Source organism: Microplitis mediator, chromosome 11, assembly GCF_029852145.1.
Source record: "Microplitis mediator isolate UGA2020A chromosome 11, iyMicMedi2.1, whole genome shotgun sequence".
In the NCBI taxonomy this organism is placed as follows: domain Eukaryota; kingdom Metazoa; phylum Arthropoda; class Insecta; order Hymenoptera; family Braconidae; genus Microplitis; species Microplitis mediator.
In genome coordinates, this window is record NC_079979.1 from 3855195 (window position 1) to 3881424 (window position 26230).

Sequence of the window (26230 nt, forward strand, 5' to 3'; positions counted from 1 at the left end):
TACGTTTAAACGGCAAGAAATTTGAATGGAATATAATTAATAACAATTAATTCCTTGAAACAATAAAAGAAAAATTATAAAACATGAAGTTAAAAAGACGAATAGCGAACGAAATTCAAACGAGTGATGCTGATGATGGCGTTAATGGTTAGTGGTCTTGCTTAGTAATTACACTATAAGGGATTATAAAGGTCGTACAAGTGGCACATGAGAGTTGTTCACTCGAACTTGGCATTCACGCCATTTTCAAGACCCTCTATAATCCATCGTACCTACGTATATATATGAAAATATACATGGGTACTTATTTTTAATTTTTTTCGTCTCGCGGGAATACACAATATAATGTTAAGAGTCGGTATTTATTGTCATTAAATCATTGAATTTTTTTTTGTAACAATATAATAGGGGAGGCCGAAGCTAAAAGTTCCAATTTTAAGAAAATGTTAAATATTTCTGGAAAGTAATTAATTATTTAATCGATAAATAGTACATTTCTATAGGACTAGTTGTAATAGCGTGGGGACAAGTTATTTCGCATGAAATCAAGCTGTTCTCATACACTGAGAGACAGTTATAGTAACTGTTCCCAGTACACTTATGAAATGTCAACCCATAACGTTATGGTAATAATTACTTGGAATTATGAGATATACGCCCATAATTTCTGAGAATAGTTTCCATAATTATGAAACCTACTGCCATAATTATAGTGAAAGTTCTTATATCGTATGCTAATGAAATTATGGCAATGATTACCATGCTCATGGGAAAAGAGCCATAGTCACATAGAAATAAATCCTACATCCACATTGGAACAGTTCCTTGGTAAGTACAAAAGTGAACCCTATACTTCGTAGCAACCACTCCGATAACGTATGTGATATTTTCCTATAACATTGTGGTAATCGTTGCTATACATACGGTATAGTCATAGATGACATGGTAGTGTGGTAACGATTACCATAGTAGTACATGGTAAGAAATATTTTACGGATATCACTATGTCAGTATGGGCGTGAACGCCATACTGCATGGTATCGACGATTTTTATAGGTTATAAAATTTTATGCATAGCTGATTCAACCATTGCGGGAATAGTAACATTGGTGATAGTTGTCGCGGACGCCGCAATGTCAGTATGGCCGTCAGGCCCATACTGCATTGCCGTATCCACATTGCTTCTGGCCGATAAACCTAGTCTAACGACATCTATATAGTTTTGGTGGTAATACGATAGTATACATTGATTGACACGCCAGAAATTATGGCGGGAAAAACTAGTAGCATTGTGCCCTCAGCATTGTAGTATGGGTCTCAGGGCCATGCTGTTTCGCCGTGCCTGCTATGCATACGTGTGAGCAATACAATAGCTCCAGTACTATACAGTATAGTAAATAACGCCATACTTCTGGGGCTCGTTACAATACTATCTTGGAATATTTCACATAGTATTTTAGTATCTGTTTTGATACCATACTAGCATGGTGTTGAACGCCTTGCATTTCTTACCGTGTATGGGAACAGCTACCATAATATTATGGTAATAGTTCACATAATATGAAGAATTTCTGAATATTATGGTAACTATCACTATAAAATATGGTAACAATTGCCATAATATTATGACGCGATTAACATAATGCCATAAGAATAATTACTGTAATTTTATGAGAACTTCTTTGAGACTGGATAGGAATCTAAAACCATATAGATAGGAATAGTAACTATAATTTGTATGGGTGCTATTCTTATAATCGATATTTCAAGAAAACCTGTTACCATACAATTTGGATAACATTCTCATGATATGTTGTAATTATTACCGTAAATTTCTCTCTGCATTAGAGCAAGTCTTTTCCACATTGAGACAAGTTCTTAATTATGAAAAAATGTCAGAACCAAGTGCCCTTGAATCAACAGAACGATTATCGCCAATTTACGGATACAGATATTTAACCAAAATGTTAATTTATGTAGTAAAATATCGTAATAAATGCTCTTATATCTTTGTATGAAATACATAAGATTTATAAAATCCTAATAACTTACGCAAACCCTTACTTAAATTTTTCATCGATCTGATTTTTGAATAGGGTTCTTAAAATATGTTAAACCAACAAATTTTCATATGAGACTTGAAAAAAAAATCTGGAAAATGGTTTACTCTGCAGGATAGCCCCAAAAACTTCCCGTTGTGTTCGAGCTCAAGGAGCTTGAAAATAGTATTGTAAATACATTTTCCAGCTCGAAAATATCCTTCCGTGCATTGGTTGTTATGTCTTGCCATAATTTACACAAAATCGAAAAAATAAAAAACAGAATTTTTCGATCGTAAAGCACACTCTAATGCTTTACATTAAAAGTCATGCAAAAATAATTAGAGAAATTAGGATAATTATTGTTTTGTAAATTTTTTTTCGTTGATATATTCTGAGCTAATCAACTGATTTTGACATATATAAACGCTCGGACGTTATTTTGCAAGTAATCAAAATAATTTCCTAAGACCTCAAAACATCGAAATCTGATGGTAACTCAATTTTCGAAAATTGAACAAAATCAATAGTTTCCCAATTTTTCAAATATTTTCAATTTCCTAAGCCAGTAATTAAAATTTATTTCCATCATATCATTAATTTATTTCTATAAACTAAAAAATATCAATGAATAATAAAAAAATAAACGATAAAAGGGGTAAACGAAATGAGAGGGGTGGTTGTAAAGGGTTAAATTGAGGATTTAGTAGAGGATAGTTGCCTCGACCGAAGGTAGTAGTTAAATGTCGTATACGTGGGCTATAATGCGTTTATTAATGAACACCAAGAATTTCATTAAAGATTGTTTGTATATCAAACTGTCCACTAAATTATCCGATATAACACCCTCTGCTGCGACACTAGAAACTATTGGTTAATCTCATTTCTCACCTCCCTCCCCCTCACCCATCCCTCTTCTTCTCCTACCTCTTCACTCCCTTTTCTACTCCCACTTCTACTTCAGTTTTTATTCTTTTACGAGTCATCAACATTACGAATAATTCACTCTTTTTAATTATCAATGTATTTTATGAATTTATTTTTTATTCTTATTAATGATATACTAAAAATAGTCAAATATTTTATGCTTTATATTTTTTAAGACCTTTAGCAAAATAATGAGCTTCTTGATTATCACTGAGAAGATTAATATTATATAAAATATCTTCTGAAAATGTAACGGTAATTAACACTTGTAATATTGCACATACGAACAATATTTCATATTTATTAGACATTTTGTAAAAAAAATTATTTTTTTTACTTCTGTGCTTCAGTAACTCAGTGTAAATATTATTGATTGTCCATCTACAGTCGAAATTTATTATAAGGAACCGTCAGAGGTTTCGGGGGAAAAAATTCTTGGGAAAATCCAAAATTTAGGCTCCCCTCCATCTTAATTCTTGACGCACGTTCTACATGTGTGCGTTATGTATCTGACTCGTCGCGAGTCGCTCGTTATAAGTATCGTTGAAATTGCGTTAAAAAAACCAATGATCAGTGATAATTCTGTACAAATCGAAGTTAATAATATACAAATGATGTTTACAATCGATAACGTCATGATCCTGGTCTACAGGATGTAGAGGAAGTTTTTCTTGGAATTTCAGTCTCCCCACTACCGTGCGTTTAGTTTGGTTCTCGACTTATACCGCGTTATAAGCCTGTTTCATGTTGTATAATTTTAAACATTGTATTCAAGTTTCGTTACGTATGTCATTATCCTCATTTTTCTAGTGCTTATGGTACTAAAATAAACACATCTTTTTACACTAATAATAATTATAATGTTCAGGGTATTAATTACAATAGGGGAGACCGGGGCAAGACGGCCCACCTGGGGCAAGAAGGCCCACCTCAAAAATTAACCAAAATTTTTTTTTTCTTGTTTTCTTTTGATTATCACAAATTTAGATTATTTACTCATTTTTAGCCCGATACGTGAAACTTGGGGCAAAATGAACCACTCAAAAATTCTAAAAGAAAATGTATTTCATAGTATTATCACCTAGTCATGATTAATTTAATAGAAACATCATTTTTTGGTTAATTATATGGATTTGGATTAAAATAGAGCATTTGAAAAAGTTAAAAAAACCAATAATCAATTTTCTACAGAAGTGAAAAAATGACTCGCATTTGTTACGCGGGAAATTTTTTTACAATTAAAAAAAAAAAAATTTTTTTCAGGAGCTTCACCAAAATTTTGGTGAATTGAGTTCAAGTTGGACAAGAGTAAATCGACTTGATGGTTAAAAGCTACAAATAATCATAACCGGCTTAGGTGGGCCGTCTTGCCCCGGTCTCCCCTAATGATAATAGCAATTTTATTGATCTCAATCAAACCTTTCAATTATAACAGAAGCTTCAAATGTTTAATGTATGAGTAATTGAGTATAATTATGAGCAATGAATTATATTTTACTTAGTATCGATTCAATTATTCTCCGCGAACTATAAATAATAAATTTCCATCAGTGATTTGTCTATTTTTGTTCCTATTCTTAGTTTATTAATTTGACAATTTTAACGGTGGCTTATTACGAGATGTCTAGTACAAAACTCGAAAGAGAGGTTAAGTGGGGTAAGTTGTTTGGAGTCAGGTACTGCCGATCGGGGGGAAGAGGTTTATTACGAGTGGACTTATGACATGTAGTCGACTATAATTGAAATACCACGTATTTAAAAAAAATTTATTATTTTAGAAAATTTGTTTAAAAAAACAGTGATGCTTTTCACGAGCGTTGACATGAAATTTGAGTGTCTGAAACAGTGGGGGAGCTTCAAAATCGTAGCCAATAGCGTGATAGGAGAAGTTGTTTATAACAGGCGTCGACTATAGATTAACAGCAACGATTATTACTTGAGGACTATAAACGCTATCATCACTCAACTTACTGATAAAACAAAAAAATAGGTCACGTTAATTACATGAGAATTTCCGAATTGATTATACATCATTAACATTGTAATTATTTTAATTGTTTCGTAAAATTATTATATTATTTTATATGAATAAGACTTTGCTTGCTCTGTGGAGGAATAAGATTTGTCAATATAATAACCAAAGCAGACAAGCGATTTCCACGAATGCCATCGTGGGTCCGGAGCTTAAACCAATGACGACGAGTGAGGCGCGAGCCTTGGCATCATTCACTGGGGTAACCTAAAATGCAACGTTGACGATCTTTACTACACGGAGAAAAAAACAGTAACCATTGCGGCGCAGAACAGTAATCCAGTCAATGAACGTGTTTGGGCGAAAGATTAGGTATAGTAAGAGCATATTTTACTATACTTATATTTATTCAATTGACTGGATTACTGTTCTGCGCAGTAATGGTTACTGTTCTTTTTTCTCCGTGTATTGGATTTTTTAAAATCGTGCAGAAGACCTACAGAAGTCGAGTACTTTGTTCTAGCAAAGACAAGCTGCTCCTGACTCCTGATCTATTTTAATTAAATATTATACACATTTTGGATAATTGTTAACTTATTTATAACTGCGGAGGTAGGCACGTGAAAGCAAATCCCTCTGGTCTTCTGTCTTGAGCGCTGAAATTCAATATCTCAGATACTTCTTTCCTTCAGGACTAATAATTTGCGACCATACCCTACCTGGAGTCTGTCAACGACCAACCGAAACCAAAGATGGATTTAAAAATTTTAAATTATCTATAAATAACATAAATGGAATTTTATAGAACGTTATAATCGTTTTTTAACTTCCCACTGTAAAAATTTTCCAAAAAAGGGGAGTTCTTCGTTTCTGTCCGATTTTCGAAAACCAAGTTCATTAGATCTTGACGTTTTGAGGTACTAGAAAGCTATTTGAACCATTTTCCGGTGGACGTAAGTCCGCCTGCGTGTGCGTGTGTGTGTGGATGTGTGTAAGCAAACTTTTTTTGTACGACGATATCTCTTGAACGAATCAACAGATTCGAACGTACTTAGCGACAATCGAAAGAGCTCACCAAAACTGAGAACTGATCAGATTTTGAAGTCAATCAAAATATGTAACGTGATTTTCACTACCGGGGATCTACCGGAGTGAGGTCCGAATACACTTACAAGCTGGCAATCTTGTTCAGATCATTTAAAGTTGGGCGCCAGGTGATTCAATAATCACTAATAGACAATTTTCCTGTAATACGGCTCAGGGTATCGAATCGGGGAAAGGTCAGGTACTTACGATTATGTTTAAATAATTTTTCAGATTTAAAAAAAAACTAGCGTATATTCAACCAAATACCATCACGGACAAGATACAGATAATCCGCAGTTCTCCGAAATCTTCGAATTTAATAAAATAATATAACATTATCCTATTTCGATCACTCGTTCAAATCATTACCATTGACCTATTATACGTAATTAATTAAATAATATTCGTTATAATACATACACACATAACAACACACTTCGCTTGTGCATCACAAAAAAAACACGGTTTTGCGCGGTATTCACCACGTCACTTGATCACGTCGCGCCGATGCTTCGGCTAATTCAATTGTTCAATACCACAAACTCGGCTTATTGTTCACCATTCATTATTGTTTGCGACTTTATTCTTCCTTTCACAAATCGAAATTGTTCAAAAATTCAAAACGTGGCCGTTACGTTCAACGTCTCAACCGGATCTCTCTCAATCCATCCGTTCGATCAATTCCTCGATCAAAGTTCAAATTTTTATCATAGATGTCACCAAATTTATTGCTCAACGGAAAACCAGTCATTCTTTCAAATAATTTTAAACCACAGATCGACGTCGAATTTTCCACGTGTTACAATCAATCAGGTAGTTGACAAAGTTCTACGACAAATAGAAATTTGAAAAAATTTTCATTTAAAGTTTGTGTTGCATAAATCGTAAATCGCTCGACTGATTTGTTTCTTTGCATGTTTGCATGTTTAGGTTTCCACTATATTTAAATGGTGTATTACCGTACAATGGACGGTGTGGCTCAATAAGTTATAGATCAAATTGAACGGAATATAGTATAGTGCCGGATAGCTCAACTGGTAGAGCACTCGGCGCGATACCGAGTTGGTCTGGGTTCGATTCTCAGTTCGGGCTATCTATATTTTTCTCAATTTATCTATAAATTGTCTTATTGAGAAGGTTATTTGCATGTTTGCATGTTTAGGTTTCCACTATATTTAAATTAAATATAAATTCTAAGTTTGATAAAATTTAAGTCTTAACAGGCTCTTTCAATTGCCGCGAAGCACGTGTAAATCGGTCAGTTTGTTCCAAAGATATCTTTGGACAGAAATTACTTTTTTCAGTGAAATATATATATTTTTGGTCCAGCCGTTTTCTGAGCTCGAAGAGCTCAAAAGTTTACCTATAATAAGGTTTTCGAGCTCTTTGAGATTTTTTTCTTAACATGCCCCGAAATGACTATAAGTAGCAAGATAACTTTTAGTAATAAATTATATCTGTGAGTACTGTATATTAATTCGCGAATTATAATCATTTAGTAGACCGTACGAAATTAAGATTTTTTTCTTGAAAATATACATTTTTTTCTCTCATTGTACTACAAGTTCAGAGAGCTTCTTAAAGGAGACATATTGCACCGAGAGGCTAAAGTCGTGATTCGCGTGCGGGAGATCAGCGTTCGAATCTCGGTCAATCCAAATGATTTAAAAAAAAAAAAAAAATTGACCCCAACATTAACACACATTAGGGCAGCCCAAACAAACCGATTATTTTTTTCGATCCTCGTTTAAAAATTTTTTGGTTCAATGAATCAGACCAATAATTTTTTTCCATTGAAAAATTAATATTTTCCGAGTGCGACTTAACAAATAATTCTTCTATAAAAATTGATATGCATAAAATAAGTGTATTTGATGTATAAAATATTTAAATATAAAATATTTTTGCTGTAATTTAAATAATAATAATGATTTTTAGTGTTATGGCAATTTTATGTATATTTGTTGGATTTTCCTTGATATATCCCCTCTCAGTTCTCCTCCCACTACGATACTGTACCACCAGCCACCAGCATTACTCTATAATACACAGCACAACCGAGAAATATTATTTAAATTAAACGAGACTAAACTAAGCGAACGAAGAGCATCGAAGTGGGAATGTAGAATAAGAGTAAGTGGGTTGGGAATTATATTTTCTCGTATATCTATATACTAGTTGTTGTAGTAATAGACGGTACCTAAGTATAGTAGTTATAAGGGATGAAATAAGAGTAAGTAAGAGAGTGTAAGTATTAAAGTGTATAGGTGCCGCAATGCCGGCATGCAAATTATTATCGCCGTACGATAATTTAAATGCATATTTTAGCCGCACTATATCATTTTATTATTGCTTTAGCGGCCAAAGTTAAGTCATGGGATACAGAATACCCTGATACACATATATTTATTATAATATAATATTGCTTAATAAATTTTAATTCGATTTATTGTTTTGCACAACGGAAGCGCGAAAGCGTTGAGTGTGCTCTATTGACGCTCGAATTCTTTCAGGTACCTCACTCACTGTCAATCATCTCTATGTTTTTTAGAGTATACTAGCAGACCCGGCCACGCGTTGCTGTTGCTAGGGTTCTTGTCATATTAAACCGAATGGTGTGGCTCAATAAGTTATAGATCAAATTGAATGGAATATAGTATAGTGCTGGATAGCTCAACTGGTAGAGCACACTGCGCGATACCGAATTGGTCTGGGTTCGATTCCCAGTTCGGGCTATCTATATTTTTCTCAATTTATCTATAAATTGTCTTATTGAGAAGGTTAGTTGCATGTTTAGGTTTCCACTATTTTTAAATATAGTGGAAACCTCAACATGCAAACATGCAAATAACCTTCTCAATAAGACAATTTATAGATAAATTGAGAAAAATATAGATAGCCCGAACTGAGAATCGAACCCAGATCAATTCGAACCCACACCAAATTAAAATGAGGGCATGAGGCAAACCTTGCTTTTGCCACTCAATCGAATACAACCAACAACGTGTGATACCAAAAACTGAATATTTAACAATAAAATCAATTAAGGATTTCAATTTTTGTTTGAACACACGTGCAATTATGTCATGGCGATGAATTGCTTGTTGTCCTGGTAATAGTAAAGTTTGTACCTCTTTCCATTTCGGATTACATGTGAATGTAATACACAAATTGTAGCTTATATGAAGTCCTCCTACAGAATAAATCACCGTCGGAAATTGTCGGAAATTTTCGGTTTGTAATGTTAATGTGTAGTAACGGCGTGAGATTAGACTTCTTTTTCTATAGTGGGGGTAAAAACCGACGGCGACTTACTCTCTAGGAGGACTTTAAAACGTTTGTATTTCTAACATAGCGCCATCTATTGAATACTTACTCAATCCAGTCAACAGATATCGTCATCTGTTAGAATCGTTTGGAGCTTACAGATAATTGTGACTGACAAATAATAGACAAATAATTTGTAATAAAATAATATTGCGACTATAAATTGAGATGTAAGCTATCCTATCTTTCAAGTTGGATCAAATTGCACACGGTGTGCCAATCAAATTTAAAATCGGTTCAGTAAAATCGGAGTCCATCGCGGACAAACAACGTGACACGTAATTTTTATATATAAAGATTAAAACAGGTTGAAACTTATATCATCATATAGAGAATTTATTAAGAAGTAATTATAATACAACATAAAGTTGATTCCTTCATATGTTATTTCTTAAATAAATAATTTAGTTGTAGGGAGCCGTGATATCAACTAATTAACTTATTTCTTGTAATCACAATAACTCTTGAGTAGAATGGCTCACGAAGATAATTTTCAACTTCTCGCTAAGAAAATTGAAAATCTCGGGTCAAAAAATTAGATGTGTTTTAAAATAAATGATAAATTCAATTTTTTTTCGTTAATTCAAGTTTGTAAATTGAATTTATTCTATATAGGAATTTAATCTGTTTTTGTCCGTACTAGTCATCATCCAGGCCACACGGAGAAAAAAATATTGTTCTGAGAAGTATACTGTATAGTTACAGTAACAATACAAAAAAGTTATCTACTAGATTGTTACTGAAACGATATACTGCATCATTCTGACAACAATACAGTAGATAGCTCTGAGACCTATACCGTATCGTTCTGAGAGCTAAACCGTATCGTTCTGAGCCCTATCTTTTTTTTTTGGTTTTTTTGAAATTTCTCAAAAACGACTCGATCAATCAATTTCAAAATTTGATCAGCTTTAGAACTTGATAAAACACGTCGATTGCCGCCTCATCCGTCTTAATCGGTCAATTCGTTTACGAGATATCGTTGATTTAAAAAATAGTGAAAAACGTTTTTTTTTCGGATATCTACAAAAAAATTGAATTATTCGATTTCAAAATCTAATCAGCTCTAGAACTTAATAAAACGCGTCGATTGCCGCCTCAACCATCAAAATCGGTTAATTCGTTCGCGAGATATCGTGGGAGAAAGAAATGCTAAAAAATGTTTTTTTTTAAAACAATGGCATAACAAAGTATTATCGAGCTCGAAGAGCTCGAAAATGTATTCACAATAATGTTTTCGAGCTCAACGAGCCCGAAAATAGCGGGAAGTTTTGGGGCTGGCCCGCAGGGTTAACCGATAGACCGATTTTTTTTTAATAAAATCAAAAATGTTCAAGTGATTATTCCCAAAAATTATTTAGCGTTAGAGACTGAGAAAATATCGGCAATGAAATATTTAAAAAATAACAATTTTTCTCATTTTTCTTGGATGAAGCAATATATAATTTATCAAATATACCTAAAACTGAATTGAGTCTATCATTTAACCTTTCGTTACTCGCGTCCACTCGCCCGACGATTTTCATCGCGCGGCGAGCACTGTGCCGCCCATGCAAAAGGGAATGCGACGTTGTCAAATTATAATGCTATAATGAATTATTTCTTACAGTTACAACAGTAAGTTTGGCAACGTGGTCACAAAAATTGAATCGACGATTTAACTCGCATGATGAGCACGGTTCCGCTTTTTCACATTCTTGTAATACATAAATATACTTTTTTTATATTTAAAATGGATATTTATCAATTATAATCATATTTAACAAAAATATAGATTTCAAAAAGAGAATTGGTTAAGTATAAAGTCACAAATACCTATACAGTAATTTTTATTGCAATTTTAGTCAAAAAGGCGGCGTCACGCTCATAGCGCGAGTAACGAAAGGTCAATAAGTCTCTTTCGATCACAACAGATTGTATTACAATCGTCTTGTTAGTTTAAGTAATATTATCGAAAAAATATAAGAAAAATCACTCATTTTTATACTTTTCTTGGATATTTTATAAGCTAACGCTCTGATCTCATTCAAAATTCATTGAACTTCCTATTTAAATTGCATTCATTGATTTTTGTCCGAATTCATTGATTTCATTAAGTAAAGTAGTGAAGAAAACTTAAAAAACTGCTTGTTGAAGCTCAAAGAGCTCAAAAATACGAATATATTAAAAGATATTGCCGAGCTCGTCGAGCTCAAATAGGTATTTTAACGAAAGTGTTTCCGAGCTCGAAAACAGCGGGAAGTTTCTGAGCTGGCCTACAGGGTCAGCCGGTTTTCAGATTTTTTTAATTGCGTCAGTTTAGTGATTACAAGAACTCTGCCGTATATTACAATTCAGCTCTTTATGGTTTAATCGTAATTAAAAAAAACTCCAAAACTTGTAATTCATGAAAAATTCAGCTGCCATTTTTATTTTTACAATTGTTATCTTTTCTTCCTTTTTTCTCTCCATCAACTACTGGCAGCAGCACTAGCATAACAGTGGGATTGAAAAAAGAGCGACACCCAAGACAAAAAGGCGGGATATTTAAAAAAAAATTTTATTAAGAAAAAATAAAACTGAAAATAAGAAAAAAAAATCAAATTAATAATTTATAAGTTGAAATGAACTAAAAATAAAATGAGCGATCAAGGTGTGCACTTTTGGAGTTTACATTTTTCAAAAATATTCTTTATTTAAATTCACAAAAATTGTTGACTATTTGTCAAGTAAGTACATTGAGTAGAGTTTACGATCTGATTCGGATTTGAATTTCGGTACAAAATTAACTCTAACTATTTGAGAATACCCTTCATCTCTTTGTGGCTGGACGAAATTTTTACTGCAAAGAACAAAATTTTTATAAACTATCGAGTAGAATTATTCGTTTATTGGTTGATTGATACTTACTAATAAGAATTGATAATGATGTCACTGATGACAGTGTGGTTTTTATCAGTCAATTCTCGAAACTGAAACAAAAACATTTTTCGTTTTTTCGTTATTGTCATTTAATCGACATTTACTTCCATTCAGTACCGATAGATTATTAAGAATACTTAGAAATTAATAATCTATCGAATATATAGAGTACAATCTGGTTATTAACAACCGATCAGGGTTGTAAGGGACAATTTGTCGAAAATGGTTCTTCTCGCATGACAAAAAAAATAAATGGGACAAATATATGGTATCTTATATTTTTTTGAGATACCAACTGCGGAAGTTGGATTTTCGAGCTATAGGGGAGAGTGGGGTCAATTGAACCAAGGGGCAATTGAACCAGTAAGCTTAAAAAATCGAAAAAATAGAAAAATGAGTCGTTCCCTTAGAATTATATTTTAATACACCAAACCTTAGTCTGACCAAAATTCAGAACCAGTATGATAATTTAATTTTTAAAAATTCAAGTTTTTGTGTTTTTAGGCATCTGAACTTTTTTTTCAGCTCTTGACAAATTGTTCAATAAGTTTTTAAATTTCAAATGTAATCTTAAAATTTTTTTCTGTAATACCTTCTTTCATATATTAGTCATAAATTTCTAATTTTACATCTAGTAAAATAGTTCTTGGATATTTTTTTCTAAACTAATTATTTCAATAAAATCATATGGGGTCAATTGAACCAGTACTCTCGGGGACGGTTGAATCATACGGACCACACTGTGAGCATCAGACATGCGCGCGCATCTTGACTGAATGTGAAAAAAAGCTAAACTAACCAAGAAAAATAGTATATTGCATAGTTAGGATACTAAGATAGTCTTTATGTGGCTAGGGCAATGTTTTCAGCACGAGTCGTAGGGTTACATACACGGGCCGAAGGCAAATAATTGAATTATTTTTTGAAAAATATCTTACCTTATTATTGTGTTTGGCATGTTCTTTAGTTGTCGTGAGTACAAAACATCTTACAGTAACATTTTTTTTAACTGCAACGTCGATGAATCTTTTTCTGGAAGCCACATCTGGATTAGTATTATCAATTACGACAGATTTTCCCTCGTCTAACGACTTTTCCATCATCGTGATGCATTTTTGCCAACTTCCAAGTTTATCTCGATTAATATGATCATATTTTTGTAAATAATTAGCTACCACAAATGATTTTCCACTTCCGGGTCCACCTACCATTATAATTACCTATAAAAAATACGTGTAATTGTTGGCGAGACACTAATTTTAAAGGGATTATCCATGAAAAAGTAAAGAGAGTTTGTACCTCTTGTCCGGATGCCGTTTCGAGAGCATCCGAAGGTTCAAAAACGGTCAGATTTTTGGATTGTTTCGGATCAAATTTAGGCATATCATATTTAGCTTTTCCATAACCCAGAAAATGTTCTTCAGGCGTAAAAAATTTTAACCCAGCATTTATCGCAAATAAACGATCAGCAGATGAATGATCTTTTTTAGCTTTTAACATCCAATTTTTTGGGCGACCTGCAGCATCTCCGACATAAAAACTTGTGTCTTTATTTATTTCGATACCATCATTTTCGTACTCAGATAAATGTTGCAACATTCCTATTGATGGTTTTCGGTTAAGATCTCTAAAACCCGCTATAAAAACCTTTAAAAATGATACTTTTTTTTTAAATGTTCATTATTTTAGCTGACTTATATTCAATAGGAATAGAAAATACAGTAGCAGTAATAGATATTGATGTCGCTTGGCTGTAAAGTGGCGATTTTCCTGAATCTTGGTGTTGCGACATGAGTCAGGCTCATGCCGCGTGTTTATGAAAACTAGGGAAAAGTTTGTTGAACCGAAGGCAAGTGCGTTAACTGACATAAGATTTGGTAAAGAAGCGTCACAAGACTTATAATTAGGCAAATCTCGTAAAATTGTAACTATCTGATTTGTCAATTCGCAATCAAGTTGCATGTAATTTTACCCGGGAAAAAATAGTTGGATCTGATTATATATATATAATTATATTTGAACTGTCAGATATAATTAGATCTAAATAGTGGCAGGATCTTATATATAATTAGATATGATCAGATCTAATCATCAGATATTATCATTGTCTTTAACAAGTTGTTGACGAATGTCCTTCAGCAAGTTTACCACAGAAGATTTAAACAAAATGTTAAATTGGATACAAGTTTTTTTTTGTAAACGTATTTAAAATATAAGTTGATAAATAATATTTTTTTTACAGCTTTTTTCTATTTTTGTCCCACAATACGAAATTAGTCGGGTGTAAAGGCCGCGGTGTTTACTAGTTTGATACTCGATTAAAAAAGCTTCTAATGAATTATTATTGAAGAAATCATTCTTAAAATAACTATAAAAAAAAAATAATGTAAAAGTCTCACCTGGAATGGAACATCCAATTTTTCTGTAATCGCTTCAATTTTACGTTTAAATCCCGCTAGATTGGTGTATCCACTTTCAATACCATTTTGATTAGTAAATATAACAATTTTATGATCATTCTCGAATAGCTCTTTTAATTTTCTTGAAATATTTGGGTATAGTATTTTCCAATCACTTTCATTTTGCGGAAAAACATAACCCGATTTTGTTGTAATTAAAGTACCATCTAAATCATAAGCCGCTATTTTTGACTTGGCTTCACAATTTGAACTTGTCATAATAAACAAACTGTCATTAACTGATTTCCATTTAAATTTTGGGTTTTCAATGACTTGAGTGTTATTCAAATTTTGAGCGGTATTTTTTGAACTTTCACCAGCATCTTGATTCTTTTTATCGACATTTGATGCCCTCTGAACCTGATCACTTGAACTAGTATTTTTCATTTTTTTTGTATTTACTGTGAGATCATCGTCACTGTCGCTATCAAAACTACGTTTTTGACGAGTTGAAATTTTTTTTTCATTTTTATTATCATTTTCAGCAGGCTGGTGGGTATCAATTGAGACAGGGTCAGATGGTGGTGGAATAAATTCAAATTTATGTGGATAATTACCATAAGTCAATTCTAATGTATCGCCATGTTTAGCTATATACTTATGATTTTTTTGGGTTTTAACGCCATTTAATCCGCATGGCTTTTTACCTAATTGTTCGACGGTTATGTATTTGTCATTGTAGTTTGCGTTTAAACGGACTACAATTGATAAAATAAATATTGTTAATAACAGAAGTTGATTGGTCATCCTTTAAACAAAAAATATTCCTATTTTTTAATTCTCTCAAATAATTTAAAACTATAAATTTTTTGGGTGGTAAATTATTTATGAAAAAATAGTATCTTAGATGACTAGTGCCATCGAATCAAATACTCGAGTTTGGAACTTGGGAACCGAGCGTCGGTGACTGTTACCAACCGAACGAATATATAATATTGATGTCACTTATTGTTTACGAAGATTGAATTTTAATATTTCGATTTAAATCAAGAATGTATTCAAATATACGAGTGCGGACGCTCAAATATAACAAAATTTATTCATAAATATATAACACTGTTTTGAAATTATGATTACACGTCGTGCATAAAAAACGGAAAGTATTCTAACAAAATCAATTCAAATTTTTTTACTTAAATGCCTTGACTTCGTATCTGTTATATATAAAGCTGAATAACGTCATAGATGTTAACCGTAATCGTTACGATCCCTACTCCATTCTCATAACAGTTCTTATCTGAATATAAGAATTTTTTTATCTAGTGTCTGACGTCATAATAGCTGATTTAACAAGCAAGAACAAAAAACTATGAAGAAGTATTTAAAAAATCGAATACTAATTTTAGAGATAAAATATTTTTTAATGATTTGAAATGCTTGCTCACGTATTATTAATTTTTAAGTGCTGTATTTATCTTGTAGATAGCGGCTTAAAATTGTTTAAAACATTAGAGGTAAAATTAAATATTCGATATCTCGGGTTCTATTGGATAAAAAATAACGACAAAAAAAAATGATAATATTATTACACTGCAAAAAGAATGGTGTTAAAAATCGACTCAATTTAACACCGCGTGGTGTTAAAATTAAATAACATCGGTGTTATTTGGCGACGTTAAAATGCCGGTGTTAAATCGGTGTAAAAAAAAATCCACGCATAGAAATTAGAAAAAAAAAAAATCTGGGCATCGGTTGGCCCTGCGGGCCAGCCCCAAAACTTCCCGCTGTTTTCGAGCTCCAGGAACCATATAATTATAAATTAACTTATTAATATACTGTATTTTTGCATAACTTCAAATTGTGAAGTCAACAATTTTATAAAAATGTATTCTATTCTAATAATTTCCTGACTTACCCAGTAATTTCAGTCAAATAATTAAAAAATTCCCTGACCGTATGTAGCAATATTAAATCATTGGAAATATTTATTTAATTCAAAATAAAATGGTCTAAGTCAGTTCAATGAATAATCAATCATTGTCGTTAAATGAAACTTTGTTATATTATTTGACAATGTTCATAGGTTTTTTTTATTTATTAAATGAATAATTATTAACTGCCCGCTGAAAAAATTGAAAATTTTCAGAATTCGAGAAGTTATTGGTTTCGGTCCGATTTTCGAAAATCCAATTTCTATCAGATTTTGACGTTTTGAGGTCCCAGGAAGCTATTCTGACTAATTTCAAAATGATGTCCGAGTGTATGTATGTGTGTATGTACGTATGTATGTAAATATCTGTAGCTCTTGAACGGATGAACCGATTTTGATCGTCGAGGTGACATTGACGCGGCTTGTTAATATCTAGAAGCTGTGAAAAATAGAGTTTAATCCATCAAGTGCGTTCGGAGATATTCCAAAAATAAAATTTTTTCAAAAATGTTTTTTTTGTAATAACTTTTAATTTGCTTGATGGATTGATTCCAAAATCTAATCAGCTCTAAAACTTTATAAGCCGCGTCGAATGCCACTCCACCCATCAAAATCGGTCTATTCTTTCAAGAGAAACCGTTAACGAAAGAATTAAAAAAAAAAATTTTTTTTAGTTTTTTTGAAATTTCTCAAAAACGACTGGATAAATCAATTTTAAAATTTGATCAGCTTTAGAACTTGATAAAACGCGTCGATTGCCACCTCAACCGTCTCAATCGGTCAATTCGTTTGAGAGATGTGGTGGAGAAAAAATGGTAAAATACGTTTTTTTAACTTCCCGCTAAGAAAATCGATGATTTTCAAAAGTTTCGGGAAGTTCTTGTTTTCACCCCGATTTTGGAAAATCGAGTAAAAGAAATGGTGAAAAACGGGTTTTTCCAAATATTTTCGAAACGTCTGACCCGATCGATTTCGAATTTTAATCAGCTCTGGAATTCAAGATAACGCGCCGATTGCCACCTCAAACGTCAAAATCGGTTTATTAGTTCAAAAGCTATCGGCGTTAAAAAGTCAAAAAAATAATATTTTATGTTATTTTTTCCGGATGAATTAAATATAATGTACTAAATGTGTCTGAAATTATACTAACACTTCCTCTTAATAGTCTCTTTTGATCATCATATAATGAAATTTAACTTGTTTTTTAGTTTCAACCATATTATCAACAAAAAAGTTGAAAAAACAGTTTTTAATATTTTTCTCAGATATTTCATATATTATTGCTCTGACATGAGTCAAAACTTATTTAAATCTTGATTTTGATCACTGACAGTGATTTCTGCCTCGAAACATTTATTTTATTGAACATAATAGGGAATTAAAATTTAAAAACCGTTCTTCGTTAATAATATTAGATTCTTAAATTTTCAAACTTTAGCATAGAACGTTACTTGTTAGAGCTTGAAAAGCTCATAAAAAAACAATTGCATCCAAAAGTATTTTCGAGCTCGAGGAGCTCAAAAACGTATTCACACACGGAAAGAATTTTCGTATGAATATTGCCATGTTATTTATTCTAAAAATGACTCTAAATCGAGTAATCTTGGGCCATTACGACTTTTTACTTTCGAATTACGAACTTTTACTCTTTCAGTGAGTAAAAATCAATCAGATTAATTTTTACTCACAATTGCGAGTAAAAATTACCCCTAGCGGATGTCTAAATAAATTCTCTCTAATTCAATTTTTACTCGTAGGTTATGATAAAAAGTTGATTATTCAATTTATAAAATTTATATTGAATTACAATATAAATTACAATTAATAGGCTGAAATTTCTATAAAAAATCTAAAAACCATGTAATTGCCTTAGAATATGACTTAAAATAAATATTTTGAAAAAGAACAAAAAAAAATTTTACTCTTATTGTGTTGAAAAAGAAAAAATACAAATTTTTTTTTTTTTTAAATAAATATTAAGTTATAGAGAGATACAGAGATCGTCTTTTTTTCCAGCCCTACGTTTGTGTGCGTAACATGTAAGTTGTCGCGAGCAAAATAAAAGACATTTAATTGAAGCCGATATTAACCGAAGATTAACGGAGACTACTGAAATATTACTCTGCAGTTTAGAGTAAAAATTACTCCCATAGATAAGAAAATTTATTCGAGTTATAAGCAGTTTTTCATCAAACAGTTAATGGGTTTAAAAGAATGGTATATTGGGGAGTAAAAATTAATCGCATGGAGTAAAAATTAATAGATTAAGATGAGATATTCACAATAATCGATTAAATATAAGACTTTTAAAAAATTACTCAGTAGTAGAGTAAAACATAGTCCACACAGAAAAAAAGGATTTCTTGGCGCAAAAAATTTTTTCTTGTTCTAAGAAAATTTTTACTTAACCCAAGAAATTTTTTGTATTATAAAGTGAAAACAAAACTTTTCTTGGGGTAAGAAAAAATTTTCTCGGATCAAGAAAAAAATCTTTTAGGCGAGAAAAAAATTCTTGAGCTAAGAAAAATTTGTTTCTTCAATTTATAATTCAAAATATTTCTTGCGCCAAGAAATTCTTTTTTTCTGTGCAGCAACGTTAATATTGAAACAAAAAATATTAAATTTAAAACAAAAAATACCAATTTTTTGCAACGGCCCAGGATTACTCGAAATTAGAGAGTAATTTTTATCGAAAAATTCTTTCCGTGCAACAATGTTTTCGAGCTCAAGGAGATCGAAAACAGCGGGAAGTTTAAGGGCTGGCCCGCAGGGTCACCCGATAGACCGATTTTTTATTTTAAATTTATGTTTTTACATAACTTACTCTACAATAAAATACAAGCACACTTTTCATTTTCACTAGAATAAATTTCACAAATAAGAAAGTTTCATAGAATATTAATAAAATATTAATCAAGTACGCAAATAATAAATATAGTGAAACTTATTAGTTCAATGCTTATGTATACTTTCAATCTTTTGGTTTTATAACTTGTAGATATGCATGTTAATAGCTTGAAAATGTTGACGATTGGTTTCTATCAAGACTTTTTTTTTTCTAACAACCTTTAGAATTCTAACTGCTTCATTTTCTCGGTATTGGAATCAATTACAATTAATTTTTTTCAAGGCGGTATTACAGTCGCAGTCGTGCTGCGCCACTTTTGGATTAGTTTTGACAGAAAAAAAATTTATCGAATTTTTTCAGACAAAAAAAAAATAAAGTAAAAAAGCTCTTTGAGCTCGAAAACAGCGGAAAGATTTGGGGCTGGCCCGCAGAGCCAACTGTTACCCAAATTTTTTGTATGAAATATTTAAACGCAAATTAAAACTGCACTCAGAAATATATTTAAATTATTCAATTGAAATCTTTAATAGCAAAAATGATCAATCTTTTGTTTAATTAAAATAAAAGTGTTAAAAAAATGTCAAATACTATGATGCTCAAGTAAGTCAGCCAGCATTGGTTAATTTTTGAATTCTTTTTAGAAATGATAAATTATAAAAAAAAAAAAAAACATTGAAAAAAATCGCAGCTGTATTTTCTTCCATTCTCTACAAGTGCATTTTTTTTTTTTTTTAATTTATTTGAAAAAAAAATCCGAAAATTTTTAATTGTCTTTTAACTACAGGATCATAAAATATTTCCCAGACAATTTGTCGATGAAAATAATGAAAATAATAGACAAATAATATTTCAAAATAATATTTTTTTTTTGTCAATCTTTGCCTATTTTACAATATTTTTTTAAAAATTACCAAAATATTAGAATTTTCAAAAAAATTACTTTTGCTTATTACTGAATGTCCAAATAATAAGAAATTTTATTGCAGCTAGTTTTTAAATGTTATAATTAGAAATATTTTACGAGAGTGAAAATTTTGAAATTTTTATTTCTTGTTTTATTACATCCAATTTTTTTTATACTCAGCAATTAAATTTTACTTATCTTTCAATTTGCTTAAAAATTGTTATTTATTTTTTCTCAAATAATAGTTTTTATAGAATCTATAATTTCTATATTTTTTATTATTAAATAGTTAATAATTCAAAAATAAAAAAATAAATCGTTTCTTACAAGGAATTAAAATAAGAATTTAATGTATCAGTCATCTTACAAAAAAATAAAATTAATTATCGAAATTTCTTTCGTCAATTTCTTAAAAGTATTCAAGTAAAAAAAATTTTAATCGAAAATTTCAGTAATTATTTTTTCAAAACTCATATTTCGTAAACGTATAACATAATCTCTATATTTATATACAATACAAAAATTAAATGAAAAAAAAAAAAAAAAAAAACATAAATTTCAATCATAAAAAAAAATTCAATTTTTTTTGTAATAATTTATTATTAAATAATAATTATAAATTAACGATACAGTTTATTTATTTTGCTTTGAATTTAAGGTTATAAATGATATATATTATGTTAGTTTTTATCTGTTCTATGTAACGTAAACATAAAAATACTAACCTTGTTCCCGTGAACATTTCGTGTCAACTATTTTAGTATCGCAACTACGACCGACAGTTATCGATTTTTTATTTGGTAATAAAATTGGCGGATGTAAATTATTATCTGTATAAAAATAACAACTTTTTGTTTCTACACTCATTTTAAAATTTTGACATGTGCGACATTTAAAATATATTGCAAAATAATAATAACATGGATTGGAATGTTAGATATCGTCGAGTTACGGAGAAAATGTCATTCGGGTATCTTCGGTCTGTTTAGTAAACGTTCGAGTTTCAGCTCAAATGTGTTAAATGATTGGGTGACTGCTGTGTATTGAATTATGTGACGTCACAAAATGGCGGGCTTATTTAAATTTCAATATAATAAAAACGCGGGATTTTTTTAATTTATAAAAAGTCAATGAATGGTTGTACTTTTTTTTATCAAAGTTTCCTTTAATTATTCGTCTATACTTTTTCTTTTTTATATTTAAATTTTTCTACAGAAACAAAAACTTTGTTTGTTTTAAATTGTACTAAAATATAAAGAACAAAAATATCATGTAATTTCCAATGTCTTGTTCTACGTGAATTTTGTAACAATAAAATAAAGTTATTATAGATATTCAGGTCAGCTTCTTTGCTAAGTTGTGATAAATTAATTATGATACTGAAGTTAGCCGACGTCCAATAATTTTTGGATTTTTTTTTAAACAATAAATTATTTTAAAAAAATATTTGAAAAAATTGCACCTATAGTTTATTCAATTTTCTACATGTGCATATTTTTATATTTATTTTTTTTTTAAATTAAGTCGTTGAAACAAAAATTTGAAAATTTTTCACTGCCTGCTAACTTCAGGATCATAATTAATTTATAGATGATAATTATATGTAAACAAATATGGAATGGTCATTCTACACTAAGAGACATTTTTATTACATAGAAATAAAATTTATTTGTACTTAGTAAAACACGTATTATGGTCATGCGCAAATAAGAAGTTTACTAAATACGAATAAAAATTTTATTCAAATCCCGTTTCAAATTTTGTTAGTATTTAATACGTGTTTATTAGTACTGCGCACTACTGTTATATAACATTAAAAATTTTTGAAGCTAGTATAAATTCATGAAAAAATCATAAATACACAAATCATATCGAAGAAAACATAATTTTTATTGAAAATTTTCTATTATTAAAAGTCTCTCGTATATATTTTACAAACTTTTTTTTTTTTAATTAACAGCACCCGATGAAAAAAGATTTTATACAATTATATATATAGACTATATATAATTATATATAGACCATATATAATTGGATAGAAAAAATGGCCCGATCCAATTGTATACAATTTGTGTAGAAATTGTATTCAATTTTATACAATTCTATATATTGCAATTATATAGAATTGTATATAGTTATATAGAATTGTATATAATTTGTATAAAATTGTATATAATTATATAGACTTGTATACAGTTAGTATAGAATTGTATACAATTTCTATACAGTTGTATACAATTGGATCGGGCCATTTTTTCTATATAATTTTATACAACTGTATAAAATCTTTTTTCATCGGGCAGTCAGATTTGAAATTTTCATACGAATTAAAGATGGCCGTCATAAAACAAATCTTGCGGTGATTTTAGTAAACACATATTTGTATCTAGCAAAATTTTATTAAATACTAATAAAATTTGATTGAATACTAACGAAATTTTATTAAATGCTAATGAAATTTTATTTTTGATAAAACTCTCAATAAAAACTCAATAAAAATTCTTTTTTTTTCCGGGACACGACGGCCCCCTTCTAAAAAAGCTTATAAAAAGTTTTCGTTTTTTGTTTATTAAGAATAAAAGATTTTAAGCACAAATATACTATTTCCGTACCTGAATAATCCCATGGGCTTCAAATTTATTAAGAAAAAGTTTTATTCAACTGATATAACCTGTTTTTATCTCTCTCTACCCTGATTATGTTTAAAACAGCAAATTTACATCAAATGATTTTTGATTTGTAGTGGAAATAATGTAGTTTAGCTAAATTTAAATTTGAAATTACCGTTGAATAAGATGCAGCTTTATCGACAGTAGTTATAGTCATATGTTTTTAATTTTTCATAGGCTATGTAATTTTATTTTTCGTTACATTTCCCAGTTTTATTGAGATGTTTATTTTTCTATTTTAACCACGTGGTTATATTGTACAATATACGTGATGTATTGGCCTAAAAGAGCTTTAGTGAATACAGGGTGATCCAGAATTACTTTCACAGCGAGAAAATTTAGATAGAGGAGGTGATTCTAAGCATGAAGTTCCTTTGCCACTTTTGAAAATTTTGAGTAGTTTTTGAGTTATTCAACATTTTAATTGACCAATCATATGTGAGGACTGGAATTTAAAAAAAAGTAAAAAAGAATCAATATTAAGTTTGGCAACGACGCAATTATTAACTTCAAGTCATACATAAATTTTTTTTTTCAAAAAGTTCGAATTCTGCAAAAGTTCGAAGAACGAAAACAAAACACGCAATCGCAACCTCAAATATACTCTTATCATAAATTTTTTAAATTTAATTACTGAGAATTGTGAATAATAATAATGGTTTCATCATTAGAGTCAGGACCACGGACAATTAAAGCACAATTATGTTTTTGGGGCATTCCACGCTAAATCGATCACTTTTGAAACAAACCTCTTCTGATTTCACAGATAATTTTTTTTTATTTTCTATCTCACTAAAGGCGTTTCTCATAATTTTTTAAAATTATCTTACCCAATCAGAAAAAAAAAAGTTACTAATTTTTGAGAAAAATTTTTCTTTTATTTTCAAAATTGAAGCCTTATAAGAAATCAAAAATTCAAGATTGAGAATAAGATGAAACTTAAGACCAGAAATAAGACAAAATTTAAGACGAAATTCCGTCTTACTTTTAGTCTTGAATCTTGTCTTACTTTTTGTCTTGGATTTCGTCTTACTTTTTGTCTTGAATTTCGTTTTACTTTTTGTCTTGAATTTGGTCTTATTTTAAGTTCTGATTTTTATCTTATTTCTGGTCTTGAAATTTGTCCTATTCTCAACCTAGAATTTTGTCTTTGATTTTGACTTCTTATAAGTCTTAAATTTTGTCTTATTTCTGGTCTTAAGTTTCATCTTATTCTCAGTCTTGAATTTTTGATTTCTTAAAAGGCTTCAATTTTGAAAATAAAAGAAAAATTTTTCTCAAAAATTAGTAACTTTTTTTTTTCTGATTGGGTAAGATAATTTTAAAAAATTATGAGAAACGCCTTTAGTGAGATAGAAAATAAAAAAAAATTATCTGTGAAATCAGAAGGGGTTTGTTTCAAAAGTGATCGATTTAGCGTGGAATGCCCCAAAAACATAATTGTGCTTTAATTGTCCGTGGTCCTGACTCTAATGATGAAAGCATAATTATTATTCACAATTCTCAGTAATTAAATTTAAAAAATGTATGATAAGAGTATATTTGAGGTTGCGATTGCGTGTTTTGTTTTCGTTCTTCAAACTTTTGCAGAATTCGAACTTTTTGAAAAAAATATTTATGTATGACTTGAAGTTAATAATTGCGTCGTTGCCAAACTTAATATTGATTCTTTTTTACTTTTTTTTAAATTCCAGTCCTCACATATGATTGGTCAATTAAAATGTTGAATAACTCAAAAACTACTCAAAATTTTCAAAAGTGGCAAAGGAACTTCATGCTTAGAATTCCTTCCCGCTGTGAATGTAATTCTGGATCACCCTGTATATTTGATATTCATATATATCAACATATATTTATCCATATATCTTTAGATGTATGATGAAAAAGGATAAAGTTTAATAAATGGAAAATCATACATTTAGAAACATAGTTATCTTGGCCAGATATATATTGTTTGATACTCTTGCATATTGTCTGACATTAATTGAAGAATATAAATTGGTTATCAATTATTTTCGATTTCTCAGATTTTCAAAGCTTAATGTAGAAGGAGTTCGAAAATACCGATGTTTTTTAATGGATTTTTAAGCTCGAAGTACTTAAAAATTTGAACAATACTGTGTAGAAAATAAATGTGTAGAAAAGTTTACTCAAATATCTCCATATCATTTCCTTTCTTCGTTGTAATAAAAATTTTTTTAACTGAAATGAAGATAAATATTTTATTTTTAGTAAAAAGAAAACAAATTTCTCTAATTATTTCAGATTCTGCAGCTAACAGACCCGCCAATTTTTGAAGTAACAACCATTTCAATTAACGAAGCATCGACTCAATTAGTACTCTGGGGTAGCCTTGGTATTGTTATACTCGAATTACCTCGTCGTTGGGGTAAAAATAATTTATTTCAAGGTGGAAAGCAATCGATTTCATGCATGTGAGTATTAATTAATTTATTTAAATTATTTAAATATAAATTTATATTATTTATTATGTTAAAAAGACAAATTCACGCGTCACCTGTATTTTATGACGTTTTTACACTCGGACCTTTTACTTAGCGTAGAGTTAAGTTTAAAGTTCGTGCCAGGAAAGAGAAACGACAGTTAGTAAACTAGCTTCTTCGCCTTGGTGTCTCAAGTAAACTCGAGAGTTGCGCGAGAAAGTGGCCTAGTCTACCCCATCCTGGATATTACATTATTTTGAATACATTATGTCTTTTCTCCTGGAATTATTATACATATAAATTACCTTTATTATGATAATGCTAGACTGCAGATTAGCCGTGACTTTAATGATGAATTAAGTGAAAAAATATGTTTTATTCTTCAATTAAAAATTTATTTAATTAATTTCTTTAAAAAAAAAAAAAAAAATAGATATTTTAAAGAAAAGAAAGATCGACAATCCAAGCGTGCGTACCTCGAACTCACGTTACAATAAAAATGGAGCTTGATTTCTATTTTATATTGGTGTTACTTTTGTGCAGTCAAATGATATCCCTACGAAAAACTCCGTATAGGATTTCACAGGAACCCATTAGAATCCATGTAAGAAAGTATAGATTTATGTAAGAATACATAGGAATTTACATAGAAGTCTGTGGATTTATATAAGAATACATGTAGGAAACCATGGGTATCTGGACTTTTATATATATATGGGAAATCCATGTAGGAACCTGTGGATACTTGGATTTCCATATAGGAACTTGACATAGAAACTTGGAT

The 26230-nt window shown here is 30.3% G+C and overlaps 2 protein-coding genes across 3 annotated transcripts in view; one reads left to right on the top strand and one right to left on the bottom strand.

Annotated features, from left to right (window-relative positions):
* Window positions 1–26230, top strand: part of LOC130677255 (nuclear pore complex protein Nup88) — a 162289-nt gene that overhangs the window by 75339 nt on the left and 60720 nt on the right. The window contains exon 2 of the mRNA XM_057483940.1: window positions 25268–25437. Coding sequence (XP_057339923.1) covers window positions 25268–25437 — 170 coding nt within the window. The remainder of the gene's footprint in view (window positions 1–25267; window positions 25438–26230) is intronic.
* LOC130677256 (uncharacterized protein F21D5.5) lies at window positions 11980–21282 on the bottom strand. 2 transcript variants are annotated; one of them, XM_057483941.1, is made up of 6 exons: window positions 21059–21282; window positions 14652–15409; window positions 13552–13899; window positions 13191–13472; window positions 12241–12302; window positions 11980–12172 (listed from the first exon to the last, which is right to left on the bottom strand). In XM_057483941.1, exons 1-6 carry the CDS (start codon window positions 21198–21200, stop codon window positions 12049–12051), a joined length of 1716 nt encoding a protein of 571 aa, XP_057339924.1. In that variant the 5' UTR covers window positions 21201–21282; the 3' UTR covers window positions 11980–12048. The 2 variants fall into 2 exon arrangements, with proteins under 2 accessions (XP_057339924.1, XP_057339925.1); XM_057483942.1 differs by having other exon boundaries at window positions 11981–12172; window positions 14652–15459; window positions 21059–21207.